General features: G+C 32.6%; 1 protein-coding gene across 1 annotated transcript in view; it reads left to right on the plus strand.

The window, feature by feature from the left end:
- The first annotated feature begins 216 nt into the window (after positions 1 to 216).
- The window catches only part of LOC129228045 (14-3-3 protein epsilon), a 38,593-nt gene continuing 14,504 nt past the window's right edge, over positions 217 to 24,305 (plus strand). Inside the window, exons 1-3 of the mRNA XM_054862675.1 lie at positions 217 to 470; positions 7,304 to 7,503; positions 18,083 to 18,189. Coding sequence (XP_054718650.1) covers positions 407 to 470; positions 7,304 to 7,503; positions 18,083 to 18,189 — 371 coding nt within the window. The 5' untranslated portion in view covers positions 217 to 406. The remainder of the gene's footprint in view (positions 471 to 7,303; positions 7,504 to 18,082; positions 18,190 to 24,305) is intronic.

Raw genomic sequence — 24,305 nt, forward strand, 5'->3', positions numbered from 1 at the left:
TTTTTAAGTCTATGATTTGCAGTTTGTTGAAATCAAAGTAATGCGAATCCATTGCCTCTTAGTATATATTTTAACATTTCAATGTTTCGCGCACGGATTTCACGTCATGTGAAACCTTTTCTTCTTCTTCTTCTTATTCTCTCCCTCCCCCCTTTTCTTTTTGCTGTGCGCAATATTACATAAACGTATCTAATGCGCACTACTTTCATTCCCAGAGTTAGCCGGTTCTAGTTTTGGAGGTGCGGCCATCTTTGCGGCGGGAACTAGCGTTAGAATTTTGTAGCGTGGGCTGGGCGGAGTCAGTGTTTTGAAATTAGTTATAGAGTTCTCTGTTAAAAGTCACTTGCCAACGGTCCTTAATTTTCTGAAATTTTAACTAATATACTCATTCCTGATCGCTTCTCTGATGGCTGATAGGGAAGATAATGTATATAAAGCCAAATTGGCGGAACAAGCAGAGCGATATGACGGTAAGCGCCATTCATTTTTTCCTTGTATTAAATGATTTGCATTTATTACTTTCGTGCAGAGATATATATTAATGTATATATTATTGCGTTTAGAGTCAAAATAAGTATTACTGCAGTTTTGGTTAGTAAACCTATAACCCTGCCATTAAATTGGCTAGTTCGTAATTTAATTAATTTCTCTCTTTTTTACTTTGATTTTAATCTATTCTTCCTGTGTCACACTGAGAAAATATTGAAGTATCTATGGATAAATTTAAATTAATTTGAATTATAATGATTTCACACCATTCATGTTTCAATCATTTCGAGTAACTGCTGGAACGTGATAAGCAATCAAACATGCCGCAGTGCATGACTCAGAAGATAGCTATTTTAGCTAGGAGTTAAGGTTTGAGAGTAAATATGGAATTTCAACATTTTGCTTTTTTTATCCTACGATTTGCCCGAGTTTATTAATTAAGTCTGTTTTAGTATTTAAACTCCAGGTGGGAGTTTTATACCTCGCTGGGGATTTAAACATTCCGCTCAGTGATTTGCCCCAGTTAGCCGTCTGGGTTTAATTTTCTTGTTTAATGTCTTTTAATAATAGTTGTGGTTTTTACGAACTCCCAAAAGCTAATGACTATGTTCTTAAGATTAAAAAAAACCTCATGGACTATGAAAGCCGTTTTTTAATTTTTTTTATAGTGCTTCTAGGTAAAAGGGGCATTTAACTCAGTTAAATGGGCACTTATAAATTGTAGGTAATTGTTGTAGAAAGATTTCCTTTGTCTACTATGTCCATACGTAATTATTTCTTTAAATTTTAAATACTTTATTAAAAGCTAGTTTATGTTTAGTTCAAACAATTGGTAAAAATTAAATTCAGGTTTGCATTTAAATCAAATTCTAATGAAGAGGGAGTTACATTTTATGGGCCAAAAAAAGTTAGCATGAAATTTTGTTCAAAGGGTCGAGGGCGCATTGAATAAAGAAAAAAAAAGGGGGGGGGGGGTGGAGGCTAGGGTGGATCAAACTGCCTTAGATTTTTTTTTTTGCAATTTTTTCCTCAAAGCATTTGATTAAATGGTGTTTCCCTAGTTTTTCTCCCCAAAATCCCCCATCACAACAAGATTGTTCTGCTAGCTTATAACAATGACCTTTGTCATATATGTATAGATTCAGTGACCTCTAACTTGTGCATGATTTTTGCAGAAGAAAAAATTAGAGTGGCGATTTGTAAATATTTTTTTCATGTAAGATATAACAGGGTTCGTACGCTCCTTCAATACTCCTTCATTTAAGAAATTTTTCTGAAGGGCCCTTCAAACTCCTACATTTTGGTTTTAACTCCTTCAAAACTCCTTCTTTTTTGATCAAGTACAAATTGGTATAGAAATCAGAAAAGTTGAAGGTGAAACTATTATTAGTTAACTAACACGTTTCACAAGTGAAGTAAAACATGCTTGAATCGAGACCCACTTGAATGGTGCTTGGCTATTTTTTCAAGTTTTATGATTGTTTCTCCCTCCATCACACTCACAGCAGCAAAAGTCAGGTTGTCTAATTATTTAAATATTTATTATACATACGTTGATGCACTATACTAAGTGAGTGTGTAAAAAAAAAACAATTGTTTAGTAAATCGCAGATATGATATTGTAAAAAGGGTCATCCCCAAGGGGGGGGGGACAGGTTCATGAAATTGTGATAAAGGGAAGAGAGAGGGTGACATCACAGTTATTGTAACAATATATTTATTTAAAAAATATGACATGTGGCAAGAGGAAGAGTTAGGTGAAGTGTGACACTTTGTGACAAGGGGGGAAAGCGGGTCAAATATGTTGAAAAAAAAGTGCAACATCATTAACTGACAGCCCATTAGTACTCCTTCAAAATCTCATTTTACTCCTTCAAAACTCCTCCAAAACTCCTTCATTTTATTTCTGAAATTGAGTACGAACCCTGTATAATGTAAATTGGATTAATGCATTCCAGACTACTGATTATTGCTTAAACCTTTGAAATAATAAATACTCAGCACTGTTCATAAAACACATTGATAAAAATTTAAATGCTTGTTCTGAGTGGGGGAGCTGATGTCATAAGTGCGGAATGTGGGAAGGACACATCAGGAGGAGGTCGGGATCCCCCCCCCCATAGGTCTTGCTTTTCTCCCCGATTGATTATGATTCTGTGAATTTTGTACGTAGATTAATTCCAAACAAAAGTAACAATGATTTAAGATCTGATAAAAGAAAAAATAAAATCATCATACTAAAAGATTTTAAAAAATATTGGCACTTTTCTTATAACAAATTTCCTATAAGAAGCAGAATGGTGATTATAAATGAATACATTACAATAATCATGTTTTTAGTTTCGTATTTAGGGGTTAAAATGAGATTTTGAATCCATTTTTTTTAATTATGAGAAAAACGTAAATTATTTTGCTTTCTCGTTATTTATTTTGTTCTTGGGAATCGATAAAATCAAGTCAATATGTTTGATGGCGTATTGGAGTATGATATGAGGTTAAGGCTTTCGATTTGGACCCTCACCTTGCAAAATTCCTGTGTGTACTACTGGGGGAAGTCACTTTCCATAAAAACATCAAATGTAAGTCTTTTGGGTGTCAGTCTTTCATGTGTTTCTTTTACTGTTTTTTGATCTTGAAGAATCTCTGGATTCTTTATCTAAAAACATATGAGGCAGTGAGAAGCAAAGGGATGCAAGTGGACTATTTTAAGGTTCGAATAAAAAGTGTTAAAAGATCAGATCCTAGGTAGGCTTTCATTGAATTTTTTTTCTAAATCATGCTGTACAGCAGCACTTACCATTTGTACTGGTTATCTCCAAATTTTTGATTTTGCCACCTTGCTTCTCACTACCTCATATCTAATGTTATCTGTCTTTGACCAATATCATTGTTATGAAAGAGTTGATGCTTCTGTTGACAGCAGTGTTAATGTCATTTTGCTATCACTTTCTGTTTTCTCTTGTGGTACCATGATTCTTAAAATAATCTTTTATAAATTAATAACCTATTGAATGAACTATTTTGAGCATGAAATGAAACATATTCTGAAGATTTGCTCTTGTAATTTCACTGGCAGTCAAACAAAACTTCGCACAGAAGTATAGCTTACATCATAAGTAAGTTTATCTCTGTGTGACTCGTATTATTGTTGAGAAAGGATCATTTTTTATTTTCGTACTGTACAACATGTTAGAACAATTTCTGGCTGTAACAGTGCATTTGTTCGGGAATTTGTCGTAGTAGAACCGACTCTGTAAGCCTTGTTTCACAGCACCCCAGTAGCAGAAACTTTCTAACCAAACTGCGACACTATTTTAGGCAGTTGAAAATAATCTGCAGCATTGTTATTAGTTTTACATTAATTTTTCATAAAATATACTAGTCCTTTGTAAAGGTTAAGACTCGGAAATTTTCCAACAGGTCTGTTCCGAAAAACTTAGTGGCCGCCACTATCGCCGAGTTTTGAAGTATAAAAGAGGGGGAGGGGGGGGGCAGTTTTCACTGTTGTCGTAAAACTACGTAGAACTCTGCGCACTATGAAAAATAATAGTTTAATATATTTATCTAAATATGAAACAAATTTTAAAATTGGTTTTTGAATTTTTTTTCTTTTGAAAATGAATAATTAAATAGTAAACGTAGAAGTTGGCAGGAAACTGCATTTTAGATGGATGTTTCAGTTTATAGCAAAGCCTTCAAAGCAATGAGGATCAAATACAATTGTGCAGAAAATAATTTACATTTTTCATGAAAATAATTTTAAAAAAAAACATGGTTTATTGTGCATTTTATGTTATCTTTAATAGTTTGTATTGAGGTAAATATCCAATTCTGTTTTTAGAAACCTAGGCAAGTAACAGTATTGTCTATTTCCATCTTGAGAATGACCAAACATGGCGTCTGCGCGTTAAATTCATGATTATAAATAATTTTTTGACTTTGTTACATTAAAGTAGTAATAAATTCAAAATCCTTAGAAAACTACAATTTAGATGAAATAGTCAGTTTTCAGCACATTATCCTCTAAAGCAAATGAAAATAAAATAATATTCTAAAGATAAAATTTTGTATTTTTAAAGACAATAATTAAGAATAATCCGAAAAAACGCCACATTTTGCATTATTTTCAACAGTTTGCATTGGAATGAGCATCCAATTCCGTTTATGAAAACGTAGGCACTTAAGAGTCTTGCGTACCAACATCTCGGGAATGACCAAACATGGCGGCTACGTCAAAAATTGAGACATAAATTTCTGAAATTATTGCAAAAAAAATTTAAACTCCTCATGAGACTACACTTTAGTTGAAAAGTTTTCAGCGCTTTTGAGTCCAAAGCAATGAGGATAAAGTGAAATTTAAAAATTTTTCCATTTCTCAAGAAAATTAGTTTAAAAAAAAAAAACGATTTGATGCACATTGAGTTATTTTTATTTAGTTTGTAGTTAAATAAAACATCCAATGGGGTCGTTTATAAAATTATAAAAGTATTTTTTTCTGAAAGAGCATGCTTAAAAACATTGGATCTGACCATTTTTTAAATAATTTATTTAAGTTTAATACTTTTAAAAAATTACTTAAATCGGTGCACTTTCATTGTTTACACTTCTGTCGTGTGACATCACAAATGATGAAACATCATTCAATGTTGCCATTCACAGAACAAAATATTTAATTCGCATCTTGACTCACGTGTATTGGCAACGATATGGTTGATAGCAAGCGTAGAGCGCAATTTTAATTCCCTTCTTGATTATCATAATGTGGAAACGCGATAGAAAGATGCGCAAAATTGCATCCTTTGTGACGTCATAAAGACCACGCCTTGTTTGAAAAATCGGACATTTTAAAACATTAATTTTAAAAAAAACTGTTGGGAAAATGAAAGTATTTTCTGGGTCCATGTAATTATTTTTGCTCATTCTATCCATTTCAATGACTAAAAGTAGTTGCTTTGACTGAAGGAAACCACCGCATTCTGCTTTGTTTTATTTTGTGAATGAACAAATATGGCGGTTATATTTCTTGCTAAAATGCTGAAGCATCCATCGCCTTTCCGGTCAAAAAACGATCTCCAAACGATCTTTGCCAAGTTGCACTTTCTTTTTTTTTTTCTTTTCTTTATTTTTTTCTCCTTTCTTTTTGTTCTTTGGTAAAATTATCTGCAGGCCGTTGAAAAATCTGCGACGCACGTCTCGCGTCTCGCAGTTTCTGCTACCGGGCACAGCACATGGTTTTCGTGGTGACTAGGGCAATGCTCTAATTGTTTAGTGTATAGCATTGCTAAAGGACTGTTTTTACCAATATGGAGCGGTACAGAAGAATTCGAGTGTCTCTTAAATAGCTTCTGACTGTGTGGATTCTGAACTTAGTTTTCTTTTTCAACCTCGTCCTGTCCCACTCATAAGTACTTTTTGTTTTCATCCTCTGTCATGTTGTCTTTCTTCCTTTTTATTTTATTAATACTTTTTTCTTCCTTCTGGAAATTAACGCTGCTTTCTTTCTCATCTTTTTCATTCTCTTTGCACTAGTTGAATTAAATCCTTCCATCTCGGTCAAACAAGTAAGAAATAAAATATAAAACTAATATTATATAGTTAATATTTAAATATTTAGTTCTCTTTTGGTAAAAATAACGATAAAGCCTTATTTTGAAGAAAAATTCCATTAGAATAATTAAAACAATTCCTCAAAATCCTCGCATAGCTTTACGTATGCTATGCGTTGGAGCCTTTTCCTGTAATCGAGGGATTAAAAATCTTTTGTTTTTAGTTATTTCTCTGCAATATTGTCGGGGAAATTTTACAAATACAAATGTGACAACCAGCAACAGGCTCTGGGCCCCGCTAGACTGGTCCTAGTCAATTTACAATCCGAAGTGAAGATCAATGGCCCTCTTAAAACTATCTACTCCCTTGCTCGTTACCACCTCTTCCGGTAAGCTGTTCCAAGGTTCCACTACCCTGCTAAAATAATAATTTTTCCTAACATCCATGTTAGCCTGAGATTTAAATAGCTTAAAACAATGACCCCTTGTCCTGTTTTCAGTGCTAAACTTCAGCCCCGTAACATCTTTCATTTTAATAAATTCAAACAACTGAATCATGCCCCCTTGGTCTCTTCTTTGCTCAAGATTGTACATTTTTAGCCTTCTAAACCTGGAATCATAATCTGAAATGAGAAAGTCCATTTATTAACCTTGTAGCCCGCCTTTGAACCCTTTCCAATATATTTATGTCTTTCTTAAGATAAGGAGACCAAAACTGAACAGCATACTCCAAATGAGGTCTTACCAAACTTCTATATAAAGGCAGAAGAACTTCTTTAGATTTGTTTGAAATAGATCTATTGATAAACCCAAGCATCTTATTGGCCTTGTTACTAGCAATGCTGCGCTGTTGGCTAAACTTCAGCAAAATACTTCAATTTGAGTGACAGTTTTTGAAAACTACTTGTATTATCATATATGCTTTGATCATCCCGAGGTAATTTCTTCGTGACTGAAATTGACAACTTGTATTAGTAAATAGTTAAAATATTGCCGGATAGATTGTGCTAAAAGCAAAGTAAGTATTTCACCATTTCACTTTGTCCCACATTCTCCAACTTTATATACTTTTTCTTCACACCGAAAAAATGTCTGGTAAGTCAAGTAATATAAATATCTGGCACTTTGTCACCACCCTGTAATTGCTTTGAAATTCATAAAGCATGTGTGTGAAATAATTGTATCGGTAATACATGATGTAATGTCATGATTTGATGTTTTAGCTTTTATTTGTTTTATTTAAAAAAAAAATTATATTTTTTATGTAGAAATGGTTGAAGCCATGAAAAAGGTGGCTTCTTTGGACGTTGAATTAACAGTAGAAGAAAGGAATCTATTATCTGTGGCCTACAAAAATGTTATCGGAGCCAGAAGAGCATCTTGGAGGATTATCAGCAGCATTGAACAGAAAGAAGAAAATAAAGGTGCTGAAGGAAAACTTGACATGATTCGTCAATATCGGATACAGGTTAGTCAAAATTATTATTCACACAGACACACACATATATATATGAAAGGCTTTTGGCAAGAATAGTGATATGCCACATGATGTGAATTTTTCAGTAGGCCAATTTCCAGATAGTTATTTCTAGAATTTTTCAATGGTATTATATACATTCCATATTCTGCGGTATTAAAATCAGATATGTTTTTCGCCAAATAACATGATCCATTTTTCATTGTCATGTTTATTTCATTTTTAAATATGAGAAACAAAAATTTTGATCGAAAAGTCACTCCTTGTATCTTGTCACATTTCTGTCCCAAGCCCTTCAGATGTATTAGGGCTGGGTGATGCATTGCTAAAAACCTTTGTGCATACCACATCGCTAAACCGGTTTAGAATTTTTCTCTGAACTGATGCATCAATACTGCTCCGATGTACGGACGCCAGTCAGGAATTGCTGCTGTTTCACTCTCTTGATTTTTTTCAGACTAATGTTAAATTTGCAATGTGTTAATCCAATCTGGCTTGACGATGAACAGGGTTCGTACTTCCTCAAAAAACCCTTAAAAGGTCCTTAATTTTCTGAAAATTTCCTTAATTTTTCAAAAACTATATGAAATTTAGTCCCATTTTCTTATTTTTCTATTTTCTCCTCTCAAATCTTCATTCTCTGCGATATCTGCTAAAAACGTATGTTTAGGAAACATGGCAATGATGCCAAACGCGTGTTTCGCCGAAAATTGCATGCCTTGTTTGAGATTTCAATCTTTTTGCATCCTGCAAATATTGCGATCATTTCTAATGTTGGAAGGGTTTTTTTTGCCATATGCTACTTTGTATCTGCTTATTTTATTCATTATTTCAATTATATTTTTATATCTTAAATTTATTTTTGAAATAATGCAAAAATCAACCAAAAAAGTGTCCAACCAACTCCCCCAGTCTCGGATTGTCCTGAAACTTGGCATGGTTCCTTTTTTTTATGTATTTTAGAAAGCATTCAAAATATTTATGGTGAATCTCTAATGGTTTAAGTTTTACAGCCTGTAAAATGTTTTGGAATTTCATGATTAAATGAAGCAACTTCAAATTGTTTTTTTGATTCTGAAATAGTATTATGAAGTTTTTTAAACCAAATTACGAGTTTGAGTGCAAGGGAAATGGATAACCAATTATATATTTATTTATTTTCAATTCTTGCTGTGAAAAGTATGTATTACCACATAAAGAAAACTGAGATTTTTTACTCTGTTGTAAATTACTACTTTACAAACAAACCTAATTTTAAAATTTACATTCTTATTTTCAATACCTTAAATTCAAATGTTTTTAATATTCTTCTCTAAAAAATTAAAAAACTGATATTATTGAGTGATGACAAAAAGAGGTTTGAGTTCTTTTCCTTCAATTTACCTCTCACTCCAATAACGTATGCTAAAAAAACTTTAAAAATATTGTTTTGATATATAACTTATTTTCTATAGTTATCTCCATTTTCCTGATCTTTTTTATAACTGAAATTTGAAAAATAAATATTATAATAACTTTAAGAACAATATGTGCCGTATATTGTATTGATTACTACCCAATTATTTCAAGCAAAAATTTAGTGTCTTTGAAACTGGTCAATTGGCCTTTTTTTGTTGAATTTTGGGATGTCATGAACTCTAGGGGCTAGTCGGATCTCATACCATTTCTGCATGATTAATTTTTTTTATAATTTGCTCTCTGACCACTCTCATCCCTGTGATGTATGAAATTTTAAAATGTAATTCACCGATAATGTGATATCCCACTCAATTTCGCCTCTTTCTGCATTTTGGAAACAATGTTAATATGCAGTTGTTTATGTGTATATATAATATGTAGGGTCATTCCACGTCAAATCAACCCAAAAATTTTGACACCCATAGTCTCGGATTTTGATGAAACTTGGCATAGTTGTTTCTATTATGGATGTAAGAAAGAATGTAATTTTTTTTTGCTGTATCTCGAACGGTTAGATTTTATGGAGTGTCAAAGTTTTCTGAATTTTACGATTTTTCTCGATGGCGTGCGTGAAAACTAATTCGCATTTATGCAGAAAATAAATTATAACTTCCCTGTTTGCCAACCAATATTGTTGAAATTTTTTTTTAATGAACCTGATTATCCAAGGATTACAGAAAAAATACAATTTCATCAATAATTATCAATAAAAAAATAAGAAAAATTCCTAAAGTACAATTTATTAAGTTTTTTTGAGAAAGTTGGGAGCTATACTTAAAATGAGATATCTCCAAATGGGTAGTAAATAATCCCTCCATTTTTTTTAAATTTCTGATCTAAAAGATGTATTTTATCTCATAAAAAAATAATTTAGGTGGTTTTTACACTCTTTCATTTCAACAAGGGGCACAAAACATTTTTTAAGATAGCTGCATGAAGAAAAAAAACATTAACACCAGCCTTGCTCTCAAAGGGTAAAAATCTGACTACTATTATGCAATTTTGTCTGGAGCATACCTTTATATTGAATATACAACTTATAAATGGTAAAAATTACATTTAAAAATTTTGATTACAAAATTAAATGCTGTAATGAAAATCGCAATCTTTAAAAACTTACCTCAAGGAACATGCATAATATTATACTCTTTTAATTGCAGATAGGGGAACTTGTATTTTCAAAAATTGAGTTGATTGTTTTCATAAAGTTTTGAGAAAATTGGTAAGTTCTTCCAGTTGTTGTTTTGGGGGGCTCCACAACTGCAAGGACATGAGTAATAGGGACTGCACAAATATCCTCCCTACTTGGCCAGAAAAATGATGGTGAAGGTGCATGAGAATGCATAAAATTTACAGTAACATCTTTTTCTTCTTCATTTACCTCATTCACCATGCCAAAATACCGCAAATTGTCATATATACTTGCGATGAAGCATCCAGAATACAACTGTTCTATTTTCACAATTGAAGTTTGCTGTTTGTTGTAGAGATTGAAAGTGAGAGCTGGTTTTTCATCACTACTAATTCTTCTTGCTTCAATGTTTCCCAAATTATCCAATGGTCGAAAATTGTGGAACATTCTTGTTCCGGGAAGAGTTTCTACTGATTTAAATCGACTTTCTAAAGTCTGGCGAGTTAAATCGACTTCCTGTTTAGAAATTAATTGGAAGTGAATATTTTTGAAGCTAGTTTTGCAAAATTCAAAAAGATCATTTGTGGTTAATACTTCTTTGCCTAGCTCTTGTTGATAACTGTGTTTTCTGGCTCCACATTTGACAGTACCCCCTATTCCGTCACATTCCGTTTTTCCATGACTAGTTGCGTGGAATGACCACTGAGCTTTTAGTTGAAAGTCATTCTCGTGCATGCACAAATTTATAAAATTGAACTTGTTTTTGTACTGCCCAGCACATCCATCACTGAAGTAGTGAACAATCCTGATTTGAGGGTGTTTCTCTTTAATGAATGCTATTACTATTTCCTGAATCTTATGCACCATAGCTACATCATGTTTTAGGTCATCAGATATTATGCAAAGTGACGAAATATTTTTTTCATTACTTGGACCTTTGCAATGGATCATAACAGGATGAATAGTACATGACTGTGAGGTCCAATGGTAACCTTGAGCTTCATCTTGTATTGTAAAACCATAATTTTCGCTAAAATCCATTGATATTACAGCAATGTATGATGAAACAGTTTCTTTTAAATTTTTGAAAAATGAAGTTTGCGATTTGGCTATGAATGCATGTGGAATCAACTTGTTCAATTTTTCAACCAATATATCAATGAATTCTGTCACTGAGCTTGAACATCTTATCATTTCAGTACGATCTGTAGTAACCCACTGGCTGTACTCAACAAGTTCTTCATTTTCATAATTTTCGAATTTAGACTCTAAAAACTGGATTAGGTTGGTTTTTGATGGGCAGTCATCACAATGTCGCAGCATGCATTCTCTTTTTGTGTCCTGGCAAACAATGAAGGACATAAGTTTTTTATAACCTTCTACCACTCCCGCCCCCTTCATTAGCAAAATTACATTTTGGTGAATTGTGCATACACACACTAAGTGTGTGCCACTAGCACCAGCCAAAACACACCACTTTGGTCTTAATGAACAGAACTTGGACAAACCTATCTTCATATTTGGGTATTATATTTTAAATTTTAAATACAGTTCCCTGAGGTTACACAAAATTAAGCGTTTTCTTTCGTAAACGTTTTTTCGAACACTCACAACATCCTTCATTCCAGGCAGAATTCTAGAATGCTCGCTACTTTGATAAAACTGTTCTACTAATTGAATAGTTTCAGAACTTAACATTTTCCCCTGTCTTGGCTCCGGTTCTGCTAAAAAACCTTTATCTTTAAACAGTTTTTGTGCTTTGCGAACTATGTAATCAGAAGCATTGAAAGTCTGTATTATTTTCCTTTTTGGCCACATCAATGCAGCTGGAACATTTGAATTTTTTTTTTTTTTTTTGGAGCATTGCTTAAGTCTTTCTTAATAATGGAAATAAGTTGATCTAGATCTTTGGATTTTTGAATAATATCTTTTTCTGGGACATCTTTTTCTTCTGGCAAATTAACTTCAAGAATATTTTGAATTTTTTCTTTTACAGTTTCATGCACTCTCTGTAGCTTTTCTTTGCCATAAGATGGTTTGCTGTGTTCTCCAAGTGCATGTAATTTCACTGGGGAGCATCCAATTCATGCAAAGAAGAATTCAGTTCCTCGATTTGTCTTTTTTTTTGTAATTTTTTTAACTCATTAAGATTCAATCCATCATCTTCTTCTTCTGAGGAATTTCTGCTTTCACTGGTTTTTTCAATATCGTCAGAAAATTCATTCAATTGAGAAAACTTGTTCCTGCAATTCGCACAAAGCTTCTGTCCTGGTTTCACTTGAAATCCTTTTGCTGAAATAGTCCTACTTAGTTCTAAAGTTACAATGCGAAGTCCTTTCTGAATTGAAGATTTGTGTCTTTCAAAAGGATCACAACAACACTTTTGTAAAAATTCATACTTTTGCAAATACACACATTGATGATGAAGACAAATAGTTTTTAACTTATTGCTTGCACCTGTTCTTAATTTCAATAAAGTTAACTCAGATTCAGAGAGGTTTTTAGTACTCTTTGTGTCCTTTTTCTTGACAAAACTCAACAAATGACAATCACTATGCGTACTTCTCCAACGCTACATGTCTCCATTTTTACAGCCATGCAAAATCAAAATTTTACTAGCAATTTTTTTTTTTAAACGACAATATTAGAACAAAAACTTTTCATTTCTAATTACAACTAAAAATACTGTAATTGGAAATAAGAATCAGTTAAAGTATTAAACTCAATCATATGTGTTACTCAAGCAACAGCTTTTGAATGACTGATTGGTTAAGGTTTGTAGTTCTGTTTCTATGATGATTTCATATGTGGGAAACTCTAAGTGCAACTGCACAATCTCCAATCATATAATATGTGGTATGAACTTGTATATTTTACACAAGTCAAGGCCATATGTTCTGTTTCAAAAAGACCTAACTTTTTCAGACAAGTTTCATGTATGAGCTCTCAAGGGAGGGGAGGGGCTCAAGGAGCCTCTCAAGGGGTTTGTGCAGCTACTTTGTTTATTTTCATTCATTACTTGGAAGTGTAAGAGGAAGGGAGGGGGAGCTCTTATTTATTACTTGATGAATAAAGATGAATGACAGTGGATTATCCTGGTTGATCACTTTTTTTTTTTTTCTTTCTTTTTTTTTTTGGCTTAACATTTTGGTTTTGAAGTTCCCAGAGAAGTTAGTTGAAACAATTTCTATCTTTAAAGATTAAAAAAATGATGAAGGAAGGGAAAAATTACAAAGGTGATTTTTAAATGTGATAAAATGAATTTTTAAGATCATAAATAGAAGAAAAAAGGGGGGGGGGGATATTGTCAGCTCAATTTTTGAAAGTATTAGTTCACTTATCTGAAGTTAAAAGATTTTTTAACATTATGTATGTTCCTTGAGATAAGTTGATGATTTTCATTGCAATAAACATGTTCATCAGATGTTCATCATTGCACCTAATTTTTGTAATCACAAATTTTAAATGTAATTTTTACCATTTATGTGTTGTATATTCAATCTAATTTTTCATCCAGACAAAATTGCATAATAGTAGTCAGATTTTTACCCTTTGAGAGCAAGGCTGGTGTTAATGTTTTTTTTCTTCATGCAGCTATCTTAAAAAATGTTTTCTGCCCCTTGTTGAAATGAAGGAGTGTAAAAACCACCTAAATTATTTTTTTATGTGATAAAATACATCTTTTAGATCAGAAATTAAAAAAAAAATGGAGGGATTATTTACTACCCATTTGGAGATATCTCATTTTAAGTATAGCTCAAAACTTTCTCAAAAAAACTTAATAAATTGTACTTTAGGAATTTTTTATATTTTTTTATTGATAATTATTGATGAAATTGTATTTTTTCTGTAATCCTTGCATAATCAGGTTTATTAAAAAAAAAATTCAACAATATTCGTTGGTAAATAGGGAAGTTATAATTTATTTTCTGCATAAATGCAAATTAGTTTTCACGCGCGCCATCGGCAAAAATCGTAAAATTCAGAAAACTTTGACATTCCATAAAATCTAAACCGTTTGAGATATAGCAAAAAAATTTTGCATTCTCTCATAAATTTATGAAAGGAACAATTGTGCCAAATTTCACCAAAATCTGAGACTATGGGTGTCATGACTGGGTTGAAGTGACATGGATTGACCCTGTATCAAGTCCTTTGCTCCCTTAAAGGAAAACTTTGAAATTGTGTACCTAAAGTTATTTTATTGTTTTCGACGAGTCATTAAAATGTTTCGAGTCCCTAATTTTTACTTTTAAAAATGAGTATGAACCCTGATGAAGGTGCAAAGGGCTTTCATTTGCTTGTTCAAAACAGCCACTCCCCATACTGTCTCCTTCCCCATGCCATTTTGAAACATGTTGGATGGCACTCCGGCTCTCACTCAAAATCCAGATGTCTTTTGAACTAGGTAGCATAAGTACTCTACCTGTTAGAACAGTCATTGGAATTTCGCAAATTTATATGGTAAGAAATCGTTTCTGCAACTGATAGACTCCTCTACCTGAACAAGTATTTTTGTTTCTGTTGCTATCCATATAAACGAGAGTAATATCCCTCGGAGCATTATTGGTTAGTTCAAGAGCAATTTGTCTCAAATGTGCAGGGATATCGGAAGATTTATTGACGTGTGTAGAAAAATTTGGATTGAACTCCCTGGGAGGACCTTCTGATGGATAAATACTGGAATGTAAGTAGTGTGGCTCAACAGCATTGAAGGGAGAAAAAAAATAAAGTAATTACCAAACCTTGACCAAAGGGGCTATTTTTCTTTATTCTGTAGTTGTTACATCAATCGCAAAGGAGCACAGAAATCAGGGGTCTGACCAGAGGATATTTGGGTCCGTTAACGGACCTTTCACAAAAATCCAATCCACCAAAACGGACCTTTCACAGAAATCCGATCAAATAAAACGGACCCTTCACAAAATTCTGATAAACAAGAATGGATCTTTCACGAGTGGTTTATTGAAAGAGCAAATCTGAAAGCAAAATAACGCATATTTCCGTGGATAAAACCGATAATCTTTGGAACCTTTTTTAAAGTCAAATTAGAAGGATCAGCTTATACAATATCTGCTAATTTTGCAAAAAAAAAAAAAAAAAAAAAAACTCTTGCGATGCTTCTGCAAGCGATAAATAACTGCTGCTGCCAAATAAACTTTTCTGAAAATGCGTTGGTAAGCACTTTTCTCGGGGCTCGGCTTGTAATATATCTGCGAAATGAACTTAGAACTGCAAAGGTATAGTAAGGGTTGGGAAAAAATATGATCGCTTCAGATAGGGTTACCAACTTCAAAATTTTCGCTATTTAGCGTCTGGCGTTAAACATTTATAATGACTTGAGTAGAAAATATTCTCATTATTTTACCAGCTTGTCAATATTTGCGTTTTTATGTTGCTGTGCGATGTTTAACTGTTATTTTGGAAGAAAATTATATGGGTTTGATTTTTCGATGCTAACAAGGATGATTAACTTTAAATAAACTGTTTTGCCGTTTTTTTTCTTTAAATGTCTACATTTTGAAAAATACAATCTTTTAACATCCAATATAAGAATCGTATTTTGTTCTTTTTTCAAGCTAACTTCGCTTTATTAAGATGCAAATAAATGAAAAATCTCTATTTTTGTTAGAACACGCATTTCAAGTTTTTAAAGCAAAATTCCATTTTCTTTACGAGTCAAAAATTAAAATGCTGAATCGATGGTTTAATTTTATTTTTGCTTCAACTGTGTCCACAGATATTAATGATACGTTTATCATAGGACTCTAAAATGCAGTTTAAAAATAATTTAATCAAAAATATTTCTTTTACAAGCCGTTTTTATACCTTTGATGCCTTCACTTTGAGAATTGCGATCTCTTTGCATCCGCTATGGGAATCCGATTTTTTGAATTTTTGATGTTTAATATGCTTTGTTAAGAAGTAAACAAATAAAATCTCTTTTTATTTTTGTTAAAATGACGGAATTTATAAGTTTTAAAGGAAATTCTGTGCTTTTTAAGAGTTGGGTCAAAAGTTAAATGCTGAACCCCCCCCCCCCCCTCGTCTGAATTTTATTTTATTTAATTATTTATTTTGTTACAATTACTTTAAATGCTGTACAAAAATATTATTAGTATAATTTAACATAATGTAGAATGGTAGATAAATATTGCTACTTCCCCAGGGAGCAATCCCCCCCCCCCCCTTCCAAATACTAGAAAAACATCCCAGAATGATATTCTCAACATAGAAGAGGAAAACACTCTACTTTAAGTTTAAATCATGCATTTTGTGCCCGCTCTAAATTCTAAAATTTCCATTCAACAATTTTTTTTTGCGAAATTATTTGATTTTTCACAAAATTAATTCATTTTTCACAAAATTATTTTATTTTTCGCAAAAAACAGACCCTGTGCAATATCCTGGACAGACCCCTGGAAATTCGATTGCCGGAACCAAAGCTGAGTTATTTCCATCCTTTTGTACTTACACATAATACTGTTTATTATTTTTCTCCCCCTGCGATATACCATTAGCAAGGACAAAAACATTCAGAAACTAATTTTGGCCGTGCTATGACTCATCAATCTGGAATAAACTGAGCTAGACACCAGATGACAAATGCCAATCTGTATCTCCTCCAAATACCTAAGCAGAATAATTTTATAACTAAGATATTTTTTAAAACAATCCATGCTAATCCTGCTTGTGTCTCTTAACTTATTTGTGATGATATCGATCTTGTAAACTTTGTATTAAGGAGAGATGGGGCATGATGGACCAGTCTCAATTATATCAATGTTGTTATTTTTTTGTTTCAATTTATGATGAACCAATGAATAGCATCTTTAGTCCTACTAATAAGGTCTGCAGAGTTGGAGGGGAAATGACCGACTCGAGTTCTGACAACTTCTTTACAAAAATAGCTAGATTCCGCAAGCACTTTCAGAGTTGCAGACTTTGAGGGAAAATAACACTCTGACTCTCGAAATTTTAAATGACTCCAGACTCCTACTCTCAGCAGTTTTGTTACAAAACCGTATGACGAAATCTTCTAGTGTGGTTACATTGAATGAATTTTATCACTATTTCGATGCTAAATAATTTTCATAAGTCTACAACTTAATTTTTTTCAATAGTTTTAAGAATAGGGTGATAAAGTGAATTCTTTTGCTAAAGTACGTTGTTTGAGTTCACAATGATTTGCAGTTTCTTTATTTTTCATTATTAAGAGGAAAAAATTGTGTTAGAAGTTGAAGTGACCAAGTTTTCAGATGAAGAACCCGGGGTACGTTGGTGTTCGTCCACTTATGGACAACCCACAAAAAAGAAACTTTTAGAAGAATTAGAAAAGTAAAATTCTGGTAATAACTACAGTGAAGTTGATGCAGACCCAAGTTGTGCTGATCTTTGAGAAAATTTAGATGATTCTGGCATACGTAAATAGTGCATTATTCTGGCTGAAATAGTGAAATAGTGTATGGTCAATTTAATGTAATCCAACCGCGTTAATTCCAACACCTGAGCCTTTTCCTATTTTTTGCTGTTTCTATCCTTTTGGACAAGATGCATTGGTTTCAAGTTGCTTTGAGTTGCTGTTAACAAGGTTCCATTATTTTAATATGTTATAATTATCTTTAAGCTTTGTTTTTTTCATGCTAAACAAAAAAGACATGAGTTAGTTCGAGTATTGGATAATATTTCACATACCAATGTGCCCAAGGCCCCTTTTCACTCGTAAAAGTTCTGTTAAAATATTAATATAAAAGAGTTAATGAATTGATTATTTTCAAAACAAAATCTGGCATTTTGAGAAATGTTCAATAAAACTCATGGTAACTAATTTAATTTTTTGGTGAGGTAAGAGTTAATTTCATTTCTATGCAACTGAATCCCTTTGTTCTAGCTTTATGATTATATTGTCTTTTTGAATTGGATTATTTAAAAGGAAAGTAATAATTTCACATTTGAATATGAAACGTATTTCTTGCATAGGTGGAAACTGAATTGAAAGAAATATGTCAAGACATACTTGATGTGTTGGATAAACATCTTATTCCCACTGCATCTACAGGAGAATCTAAAGTATTCTATTATAAAATGTAAGTATACTCACATTTGCCCTTATAAGCTGGCTTAGAAACAATTATTGTGGAAAACTGATTAAAGACATGAAACTAATAGTTCCTCACAGAGTAAATACAGTACTGTAAATATTTATCATTTTTCTTTTATGTTTAGTAATCAATGAGTTGATTTTTACCTGACTGCAAGTGTGCAACGGAAAGAAGGGTAATGTGCTATAAATAATGAGTGTATATATGTATATTTTTTCCTATGTGGCATTGTAGAGTAAATGCCTTTGCCAATTTGGATTATTCTTAAGTCAATCGATTTGTCTTAACCTTGCAAGTGTCACTAAACAAACACAGGTTAGTAATCAAAATTCACCATAGCAACAACCTGTCGCCATATTGTCTTTTCGGTTATTTCAGATTCCTGACCCTTATTGTAGTTGGCTATTCTTTTCGCAGTGCTATACAACACTTTTTTTTTTGTCATGGGTGAAAGACTATTACAATTAAATTGATTTTGATCTTTAATATGTTGCATTTGTTTTTGTCGTGATTCAGGGAGCTGAGTTTTGTGACGTGTATTTTCTTGACTGACTTTTTTAGACGTTTCCGAGTTCACATCATTAATGAGTTACACATGTAAAATTTTATGACAAAGCAATTAAAAACAATGTTCCTATAGTAGGAGTCGGAATCAAACCATCAAACAAAGGAATTCAATGCACTTCGTGGTCAGGGTTAAATAGATGTTGCCATTGATATTTTGCTAGGATGTGACTGTAAAAAAGCTCCAAGGAACTACTTTGGACTGAGCTATGGCAGGGGTGGAAAATCTGTGCCACATAGGCGAATTTTGCACCAGAAAGGCAATTTTATTGTCCAAAAAAGTTCACTATAAGAAAATAAATTAGTTTTGTTCATTTCTTGTCATTGAAAGCCAAGAAATGTCAAATTAGTGAAAGAGGGATGAAAATAATTCTTTATACTTTGCATTTGCGCCAAAAATTGCATGCTGTGCTTTTAAGTTTTAATCCTTTTGCATCCTGTAAATCTTTCAATCATTTTGAAAAATAGATATTAATTTAACCAATGCTACTTTCAAATGACTTATTTTATTTCTTATATTCATAATGTTTTCATATTTTAAATAAAATTAAGAAGTACTAAAGTTTAATAACATAGTTGTAGAAAAAGTGTTTTAAGAGTGTTTAAGAATCTTGGAATGTATTTTGAAACATAATGCATTTAAGAAACATTAAATAACTTCTACCAGACATACATGCATCAATTTCTTTTTAAAAAAAAATGTATGTAGTTTGTTTAACACATTATCTACCAGGGACCAGTAATGCTTATAAGAAAACTTTCCTCTGACCAGGTGAAATTCGAACTAATCAAAAGAGGCGCATTAACATGATATAAAATTAAATAAAATGCATAAAAATGTGGTCAGGAAGGTAATGAGTTTATAGGCATACAAAACAGTCATATGGGGTCCTTTTTTTTTTTTTTTTTTTTGTAAACTGAGATATGTTACTCTAGAAAATGGGCTGATTAATGAAGCTAAAACTAGTGTTAATCTATTGCCTGAAAAATTCACTGAGCTCTTTTTGTATAAATGTTTATAAATAAATCCTTCAGTAATTGTTCAAAGTTAGAGAATCAATTTTATTCCCCTTTTTAAGGATTTAAAAAATATTCTTAAGGTGCTTACTGAAAAAGTCTGAAAGTTTCGAAGATTTTTTTTTTCAAAAATTTTATTTGTCAGTGAAAAGGGGCCTTGCCAATTAATGTTTACCAGCTTCTAGTCTTTTGGCGCTATCCCCAAGCTATGAGAAGCATTGGAAATTTTTTAGGTAACAATTAATTTGTTGCATAAATAAAAGCATCTAAAGCTCCAGGACTTAATAATGCATAGGGTAGTGATATTGGGTTGTTCGGAAAGTCATTTCGTTTTTTTTTTGGGGAACATGAAAGACAGTTTTCGTATAATGAATAAATATTTTATTAAATTATATATTGGCCATTCTGGTCCAACACCTTTTGCTATCTTTCTGGCAGTAACATAATTCCCCTCTCATAAAAGTTTTGGTCCTTGCTGGCAAAAAACTGGTTCAGGTGGTTTTTGACATCTTCATTTGAGGTAAAGGTTTTGCCATCCAAAAACTTTTGCAGGGACCGGAACAAACAGCAGTCGGAAGGCGCCAGATCTGGAGAATATGGTGGATGTTGCAGTACGTCCCATTCAAGCTGTAAAAGTTTTTGGCGAGTGACCAAACTTGTGTGAGGTCTCGCATTATCCTGGTGGAACACTACACCCTTCCTGTTGATTAATTCGGGCCTCTTCTCTTTAAGTGAATCATTCAATTTGTCCAGCTGATGACAATAGACTTCTGAATTAATCGTTGTATTGTTCGGCAAAAGCTAAAAAAAAAAAAAAAAGATTCCTTTGACATCCCACCAAACGGAGAGCATCACCTTTTTTTGGTGAATGTTGGCTTTTGACACGCTTTGAGCCGGTTCATCTTTTCTGCTCCATGACCTCTTGCGTTTAACATTGTTGTATACAACCCATTTTTCGTCCCCAGTAATAATCCGCTTCAAAAATGGATCATTTTCTTGACGTTTGAGGAGCGAATCACACGCGTCAACGCGACGACGCAAATTTCGCTCCGTAAGGACATGGGGCACCCACACATCGAGCTTCGAGGTTAAGCCCATGCCTTTCAAATGGTCATAAACAGTCGAATTCGACAAATTTAATCTCTCACCGATCTCTTGTGTGGTTATTCGCCGATTTGCATCAACTAATGCCTTTATCGCATCTTTGTCAGCTTCGACCGGCCTTCCAGACCGTGGTGCATCTTCGACATCAAAATTGCCGGATCGAAATTTTGCAAACCAGTTCTGGCACTGGCGTACTGTTAACACACCTTCTCCATACACATCCGTCAATTTTTTTCTCGCTTGGACAGCTTTTTTACCTTTTCTGAAGTAAAAAAGTAAAATATGACGAAAATGCTGCTTATTGCTCTCCATATTTAAAAGGGCACCAACCAAAAACTACTGCGTAGAATTAATAGAACTTTTTCACACACAAGCCTTGCAATATCAGCTCTCAAGACATATAATGGTTATGCGGCTTAAGTGTGAAGTTGGTTTCGAAAAAACGTAATTAAGTCCTCTGACGGGAAAAAACGAAATTACTTTCCGAACAACCCAATACCAGTAACAGACACGGGTCCAGTAACAAAGTCCTTAGTTTTTATTTGTATAATAAGAATTTTAGGCGGGTAAAACTGATGTTACTGCTACCCATGAATACAGTGCGACCATCTAATGTTATCAGTGAATTTTATGAGCCAATTGGTATTTACAAGGCAGTGGTGGAAGGTTATAAACAGCCACTACAAGGTCTGCCAGTGTTTCATGTTCATTTAAATTTAATAAGGATTTAGATCTAAAAATATAGAACTTTTGCACATTTTGAGGGGGAAAAAAAGGGGAATTATATCCATTATTTATCTTTGCCTCATCCTATCTGTTTTTTGGTTTCATGAGAATTTTTGTCGTCCGTTACTGGAGGTCGGACTTTTTTTCCAAATTGAGCAAACAAAAATAGAATTAACTAAATCAGAGGATTCAGAAATAGCCAAATGTTAGATAAGTTGTTGTTGCATGAGAGAAAAATAGTTTTAAGTCTAAATACATAAAAAGGCTCAGAAAATTGAGTTAACCTGATGCAGCATTGTTAGAGTTTCAGCCAGTGGTGGTTTTAACCATGGATAAAATTGGTTTTGTTTAGTTTTGGCCATTGGGCATGGATGTAGGAAATAATGAAGTTTAAAATTGAAATAAATAAGTATAATTAAAAGAAATATGAAACATCAATCCTATAATCAGTCATTATTCATTATTTAAGTAAGCAGTCATTTTACACCCTATGCAAGTAATAAATGACAGCACGTTCCAAAAAGTTAGTCACCTCATAGGAGAATTATGTGTAATATTTTTAAAATGTTTCAAACAGTGTAAATAGCACAATATATACCTACTTGTTTCATAGTTTAATGCGCACAAAATGAATTTCAAATTTAATCTAAGTATATTAATTTTTTAATACATTGAAAACATGTTACAAGTTTTGTGAAGAGTAGCTATTAGTTAATGTTGCAGGCTGTTTAGCAGTCCTAATAAACAATAGTCCTTTGTCTTCGTTGTGAATAACTTTTAATGTTAAAGAAAAGTTGCATATTTAATCAATAAATCAGTTTTAAAAATTATTTCAATTATGATAAATACACGTCCTATTTGTTTTAATCATTCATTAAAATGTACAATATTATGCATACCAACTTTATGTGTACACATATTAATCCTAGCGTCAATGACCAGGTACCCGGGTACCTTTTTGCGACTTTTATCATAATTTTTACCCTTTCTAACTAGGTCTTGGTAAAATTGCTTTCAATCCATGTTATTTACATAAATGTGAACTAAAGAACGTTGTAACCATGTTTTCAGAAAAAATATTTGTGGGGAGTTTTTTAGCATTTAAAATTTTTATACCTATATTCAATAACAGGGTACCCATTACACTGCACATCAAAAAATACCCCTTCAAAATGCTTCTGACATCATTTTTGATGATTCTCATGTAAAATGTGCCCTTGAATCAAAATATGATCACTGTTTTCTCCCATCACTCCCGCCCCCCCCCCCCCCCTTGATATCGCGCCCCCTAATTTTCTTCTGTTTTCGGCAGTTACATAGCAATTATTTATACTTGATATGAAAAACAGCATTGTATTTACCATTATTCTTCTTCCAGGGTTTCCGCTACGGTCGCATTTTTCGCAAAATGCGAAAACACTATCTAAATTGCGAAAATTAAGCAATGCATTTTCTCTTTTTGGCTCAAATAAAAAATAAATTAGTTTTTTAAATAAAGAAGAAATGTATGATCCTAGAGAGGAAACGTGCATGGCGATAATCAACTTAATCTTTTTTAAATCTTAGCTAAAATGTTTAAACTACAGTTAAGTTCAATAACTATTAGTCTTATCCAGCATTGTGTCCCCCCAAAAACTGCTTTATTAGGAAGAGGGGACTGCAACGTTCTAAACACCAATCCTGTTTTCTTTTTTTATTTTATGTTTTAAAAAAATTGTTGTTGTACTTATTTTTTCAAGGATGTCACAAATGAAATATGAATTTTATTTTCAACTGGAGATGAAACACACTGAGACATATATAAATATATGAGAATGTAACATTTTAGCATTTTGCTAACATTTTTCCATCAATTTTAGCTTTTATGCTAAAGAACTTTTGAACCCAGCTTAAACCCTGTCTTCTTCTGAAGGATTAGAGAAGTGTATAGTTCAAAAGCATGAACATTTGTGGCAAGTTGGGACACTCAAGCCAAATCTCCCCCCCCCCTCCAAAAAAAAACCCCCTAAAAAATCCTCACAAAAGATTTTTTTTTTTTGATAAAGGTTCGTTTTTCAATTTTTTTACTTATTTTCTTGGTGTAAAACCAAAGTATTGAACTCGCTTCCCATGCCCGAAAAATTTTTCACGCTATAAAAAAAAATTAATAGCACTTGAAAACATTGCATATTACATACAAGTCACACTGCAGATCTTAGATGCAAAGAGACATTTTGCATTATTGACGTTTATTCCAATTACATTTACATATATAATTAAGATTTTAAATGAAATTAAGTATACTCATAATATGGATAAATATATTTTTAGAGGGTATTGCACCCATTGTTTATTATTATTCGATCAAATGCTTCGAAATTATCAAAACATTTGATCAATCGTGTCAACATCAGATTTTGTTTTGTCATAAAAGAAAATAGGTGCGACTTTTGTTATGATGTGAAGTGGAAAACAATATAACTGCTTTTTTTTTCTTTTTGTTGATGTACATATTGTTACATCGTCAGTGATACCAAATTAGGAACTTCGTATCTCTCAATATGTGGACAATATAGACTAAAGGGAGTGCGGGAAATTATAGACCTGTCAGTCTAACTTCGGTGGTTTGCAAAATTTTTGAAACATTGATGAAAATTAAGATAGTAAATTTTCTAGAGACTAATAATCTATTGACTAGTTTTCAGTACGGT

Source organism: Uloborus diversus, chromosome 8, assembly GCF_026930045.1.
Source record: "Uloborus diversus isolate 005 chromosome 8, Udiv.v.3.1, whole genome shotgun sequence".
Classification (NCBI taxonomy): Eukaryota; Metazoa; Arthropoda; class Arachnida; order Araneae; family Uloboridae; genus Uloborus; species Uloborus diversus.